This window comes from Trachymyrmex cornetzi, unplaced genomic scaffold (genome assembly GCF_001594075.2).
Source record: "Trachymyrmex cornetzi isolate Tcor2-1 unplaced genomic scaffold, Tcor1.1 scaffold958, whole genome shotgun sequence".
Classification (NCBI taxonomy): Eukaryota; Metazoa; Arthropoda; class Insecta; order Hymenoptera; family Formicidae; genus Trachymyrmex; species Trachymyrmex cornetzi.
The window spans coordinates 12,992-19,304 of NW_017300309.1; the positions used below are offsets into that span (position 1 = coordinate 12,992).

A 6,313-nucleotide genomic window follows, 5' to 3' on the forward strand; every position below is an offset into this window, starting at 1 on the left:
TATTAGAAACATGCATATTTTATAATGTGCCAAATATACTTTTTTTACAATACATTCTTGATATTCAATACTTCTTTATCTTCACTACATATTTATTAAATTATATTATGTAATATATTTTACGTTATTTGCACAGTAATATAATTATTTTCCTTGCTAAATAACATTGTTATTAAACAATATTCCAGACAATCACACAGAATGTATAGCATTAATATTCTATTACGAAATATATCGTGTATTCATATTCCTGGTATTTAAAAAGTACAAAGATTAAAAAATTTCCTTAACATTTATGTGCTGTCATTCAACTTGCACTATAACGACAAGGTATATTTTATTCTTCTAAAAAGAAATATTGACCTGCTCTTTTCTGTTCCAAATCCTGTGAGAAAAAAATTGATTAAATTTGTATCTCTTAAAATACAGGAAAGATATATTTTAAGTAATGTAATTTACTTTTTTTTTTAATACGTACATCCACATATTTTTGAAATGAAGAACAAAAAGGAACGTTACTAATTATTTGGATAAAATACATGAGAATATTCTTTAAAAATATATTATATATTACTAATAAAATTGTAATTTGTTAAAATTATTAATGTTTTAGTATCAAAAATGAATAGGAAATGGAATGTAAATTCTACATTATCTTAGAGAAATTTATATCAACTAAAGTTATACGTACCTTTACCGATTGATTCTTATTGATTCTTGGTCTAAAATTGTTGGGATCTCTTCTGAAAGTGATGCCCAATAATTCTAAAAATCTATTCATACCATTTAACAAAGATTGAGGACTATGAGCAGTGGTTGCTAAAGACGGTGTACCAGAAAATACTATCACACGATCAGCCAAGTACGTAGCCATGATGAAATCATGTTCTACCACAAATCCTGTTTTCTTTGCATGTAATATAAATCTGAAATGTATAAAAATTTCAATTTTTATAGTATTCATTTACTAGATAAAGGAAAGATTTTCCTAGGCAAGGAGGAAGGAAAAATATTAAATAGATTATGAGGAAAAGAGACAAAACAAAAAAAGAGATGCTAAGAAAACTAAAAGGTTAGGGATAAAGTATTGAGAGAGAGAGAGAGAGAGAGAGAGAGAGGAGGGAAAAAAAGTAAATAAAATAAGGAGCACAGAGAAAAAGGAGATTTAAAAGGATAGTAGCATATAGTATTGTATACAAATGCGGATTGAGGAGCGTTGTAAGAAATTGTATATAAGGTTCGATTTGTATTGCCAATGTGCCGAATATTCCGAAACAGTAGAAGAATTTTCACAAAATGTTCACATAGCAATAAAATGTTCAGAATAGTACAATATATATTACAACAATCACTCACCCACGAGCAGGATACATCTCCACTAACAGAGGGTCACGACAGAGATGCATTAACTCGTAAGTAAGAATCTGGGAAAGAATATAAAGAGCATAGCATTTCGCTTATACAATGAGCCTCCAGAATTGGGCTCCAATGGATATGATATGGAATTTCTGGGAAAATTACAATTTTATGGAATATATACATTTTCCAAATATGTAGCGAAGTATGAATAGAATATTTAATGATATTTTAATGTTGCTTTTACATTCTGTAAATATTCCGAAATATTTCGAAATACTTTTGAAATAATTTTGAAATCTCAGGCTCGTAGTCCTTTCTCTTTCTGTTTTCTTTTAATTTATTGAGCCTTATTACTATTATAGTTTACTTTTGAAATGTTATTTTGGAATTTTAGGAACATTTTATAAACATTTCAGGAGTATTTAATATTAGCTGGGTAAGCTGCAAATATAGTTATAATAGAATAAAGACAAAAAATTAAAACAAAGAAAAAAGAATAACGATTAAGGGTGGATAGAAAGATAAAATATTGTAAGTTTAGATATAAGTAAAGCGCGCATAAGGGCGGAAAAGTAGAATTAAGAATGAAAAAGGGTTTTTGTTTTTGTAAACCAAGTCTCCTCCCTGGCTATTGTATTTTCTGAAGTGAATAAATTATTTTTAATATTAATTTATACTAATGCATTCATATATTTCTAAAGAGAATATTTATTTATTACATACCTCTTGATGACCTTTGCAGCAACTAAACGTTGTTCGGAATCCAAATACGCAGATGGTTCATCAATTAGATAAACATCAGCTGGCTTTCCTAGACAAAGAGCTAGTGCGACTCGCTGTAACTCTCCACCAGAAAGATTCTGCACTTCTTGATCCATGATGTCGTCAATCTTCAAAGGCTTCATTACATCAGTTACAAATTGAGGATGCACGTATGCATCTCGGATCTTCTCGTGTAACAGCTGCCTGACAATACCTTGAGATTTGGGACTTATCTTTTGTGGTTTATAACTGATGTGAAGTTGAGGAATACTTTCTGCAAGATAGCAATTTCATTAACACAATATATATCAAGCGCAGGCTAATAAAAAAAGAATTATTATATAAATAACATTTAAGAAATAATTTAAATAAAAAAAAAGACATCGTCACAAAGAATCACGTATATATAAATAAAGATTTATTTTATTCTATTTATTTAATCGAAAATGTCATAGAATTTACACTGCTTTTTAAGTAGCCCTACTGCCAATACAAATACTACATCTACTTATACTTCCACACATACTTCCAGCATACCTGATCCATCATCCGGAGGTAAGTTACCAGCCAGCATTCTAATAAACGTTGTTTTACCAGTCCCATTTTCTCCTAATAAAACGAGTATTTCCGAATCGGTGAATTGCCCTTTCTCGACATTCAAATTGAACGTTCCCATTGTTTTCGTCATAGCAGGATATTCGTAGTGATTCATGCGTTTCACTTCTTCCTCAGTTGCACTTTCTGCTACTTTAAATACGAGAGATTCTTCACGAAATCGTAAATTTTCCGTAGGAACAAATCCATCCAGGAAAATGTTTATCCCTTCTCTTACGGAAAAAGGCATGGTAACAACGCCATATGCCCCAGGAACTCCATATAGGCAACAAATAAAGTCAGATAAATAGTCCAAAACCGATAAATCATGCTCCACAACTATTATGAACCTGATATATTAAAACAAATAATAAATATATTAATAATTTAATAAAAATTAATCATCTTTTTACAGATACTTACTTGTCTGGATGAATAAGAGACCTAATAGTCACGGCAGCATTGAGGCGCTGCTTGACATCTAGATAAGAAGAAGGCTCGTCAAACATGAAAATATCTCCATTCTGGATGCATACCATTGCACAAGCAAACCGTTGAAGTTCACCACCAGAAAGTGCTTCGATACCTCGATCACGTATATGTAGCAAATCTGAGAAAAATATGTATCAATGAAAGTATGGAACAGAGATTATCAAAATTTTTCTTTCAGTATCCTAAATCAATCTTAAAACAAAAACGACGAAAAAAAAAAGATAAAGATTAGTATTTACCGAGCATTTCGCAAATTTCCATCTGATTCTTGCATTCATCTTTTTTATCTAAAAGCTGCTGCACGGTACCTTTCACGGCTTTAGGAATTTGATCAACATATTGAGGTTTAATAAGAGCCTTCAAATCATCTTCTAAAATTTTTGTAAAATAATTTTGCAACTCGCTGCCTCTAAAATGGCTTAAAATCTCTGTCCAGTCTGGTGGATCCTGTTTGAATAAAAAAAAGCTTTTCATGCTATTGCTTTATATCCATTTTAATAAGTCACATACATACACATACATATATATATATACATATGTATATAGTATATACATACATATGTGTTATATGTATTATAAAATATAGCAATCACATACAGAATATCTCCCCAAATTTGGTTTTTGCTTTCCAGCTAAAATTTTAAGGGCAGTCGATTTACCAATTCCATTAGTTCCTACGAGCCCTAAAACTTCACCGGGACGTGGAATAGGAAGTCTGTGTAGCTTAAATGAGTTTTTAGAATAACGATGCGTCGTTTCCTTCTCTAAATTACTAGGAAGATTAATAATGGATATTGCTTCAAACGGACATTTCTACAAGAAATAATCTTTCATCATTATCAATACTGAAAATTATGTATTATTATTATTATCATATTAATATTTCGGAATAATAATTATACATAAGTAGTCTTGAGTACTTCTCATTTTATTTGATTCATTATCATTCTAAATATCTCAAATAATAGAAGGTGTTATTCATCGTATTAAAAGTTATCAAAAGTTTTTTATATTATTGTACAAAATCATCATATAATTTTATTATATAATGAAATTACCTTGACACAGATACCACAACCAATACATAGTTCTTCAGAGATGGCTGCTATTTTACTGTTTGGATTAACTTCTATACAAAGTTTTCCCATTCGTACTACAGGACAAGATCTCTTACATTCTTGTCTACACCGTTTAGGTTTACATTTATCAGAATTCACAATCGCTATACGGGTCAAACGATCCGTCTCCTCCATTGATTTTTTTGGTGGCATAATGATATGCTAATTTAGAAAAATTTTTTTTAATTGTTTGAATATCATAAATAAATTGAAACATGAAATATATCAAATATATTACATAGAACAACACCATAAAACATATTTTAAAAAATCATGAAAATCATAAAAAATATGGTATAAAATAAAATAATAGACGTAGACAAAAAATATAAAATAAATTTAAAAATAAAGTAATTGTTTAGTTTAGCATACACAATCACAAAAATAGATAAAAAAATATACCAAATACGTTTTTTATGAAATGAACAAATTTGACAAAAAATATTGCACCTAAACCTTACTTAAGCAAACTTGAAAAAGCAAAAGAAACAACTGAATAAAGAGACTAAACAAGTAAGAAAAATACGAACAAAAATGCATTAAATTGTCACAATGACTGTCTTTTAATTATCACAAACGTAAAAGCTGTTAATTTCACTTATAACCTATAATCATTCAATTCGTACGTGCCAAAGTATATTTCAAAATACTTCCGAAATAAATTATTATATTAACATTATTATAATATGTTAAAATAATTTATCTCATATAAAGAGTTGGAACAGAAACAGTGTAATGCGATATATCAATGCATACCGATTAAATGATTCCAAAACGTGGAAGAATTCAAAGGAAGTGACTCCAAATTGCTCCAAATTCCTATGCTATGCCAACAGCCATGGTGGAAGAAGACAACGCTAGGGAATAAGCGTGTCTATGAGCAGAGAGAAACCTGAGAAAGGACATGAGGGCCTTTTTTCTGTAATGCAGTGTTCCTAAGGCTGCGTTCGAAATCATCAACTGAGTGCCTCAATCCTCCCGAGAATCGTTCGGAAATACCGCGAAGTAAGAGAAAAGGAGACTCAACTTGATAGCGCGCGGACAGAAAAAGTGGAACAGGTTTTTGAGCTGAATTGGGAAGGAGTCCGCTGAGAGGAATAATCAAATACATAGAGAATGGACTACGCGATTCGTATCTAAAGCTGGAAACACAGTAGACACAGGCAATAGGCACAGGCAACAGGGAATAACGAGCCGTCCAATCAGAACTTTGGGGTATAAATTCGATATTATATCCCAGAGCTCTGATTGGACGGCTCGTTATTCCCTAGGTCTGTTTTTTATTAGGTCTGTTTTTTATTGCTGCACTCTGAACCAGTGCAATAAGTTAAAGTGAAACAAACGTATATTTGTTTCACTTCAACTTATTGCACTGTGTGTACTAGTCTAGAAAGTGCGGCAACAAAAAACAGACCTCCTGTTGCCTGTGCCTATTGCCTGTGTCTATTGTGTTTCCAGCTTAATAGCGTTTTCGGCCCGGCCAGGTTTGCACCACCGACGAGATACTATTAAAGACCGACATCCTTATGGCGTGTGTACACGATGCTAGAAATCGGTCCGAGAAGAAAGAATTGACCAATTGCAATGGTCATGTGATCAAATAGTTCATGACAATTTGATCACATGACCATTGCGATTGGTCAATTCTTTCTTCTCGGACCGATTTCTAGCATCGTGTACACACGCCATTACGGGAGTTCGCGTCCTTGTGAATATTGAAGTGATTAATAGCGTTTTCGACCCGATCGGGTTTGCACCATAGACATATAAGATAGACCCAGCATCCGTATACTTTTCTATAGTATATGCTGGGTTTGGCAGAACAGTGCGAGAGGCAAAATATCGGGGCAACCTGTCCTTCTCTGCGCGCGCATCTTGACAATCTTAACAAAATCAAAATTTGCTTACGTTAGAATTGTCTGTATTCTTTGCACCCATTATTAATAACTGTTAGTATTGTTTCTTTTGTAAAAAAAATTGAATATGGA

At 31.7% G+C, this 6,313-nt stretch overlaps 1 protein-coding gene across 1 annotated transcript; it reads right to left on the reverse strand.

The window, feature by feature from the left end:
• Positions 1–215: 215 nt before the first annotated feature.
• Positions 216–5,257, reverse strand: pix (ATP-binding cassette sub-family E member 1 pix). Its single transcript, XM_018521038.1, has 9 exons — positions 5,082–5,257; positions 4,266–4,487; positions 3,805–4,020; positions 3,447–3,654; positions 3,139–3,325; positions 2,659–3,065; positions 2,083–2,395; positions 692–926; positions 216–385 (listed from the first exon to the last, which is right to left on the reverse strand). Exons 2-9 carry the CDS (start codon positions 4,476–4,478, stop codon positions 338–340), a joined length of 1,827 nt encoding a protein of 608 aa, XP_018376540.1. The 5' UTR covers positions 4,479–4,487; positions 5,082–5,257; the 3' UTR covers positions 216–337.
• Positions 5,258–6,313: the final 1,056 nt, after the last annotated feature.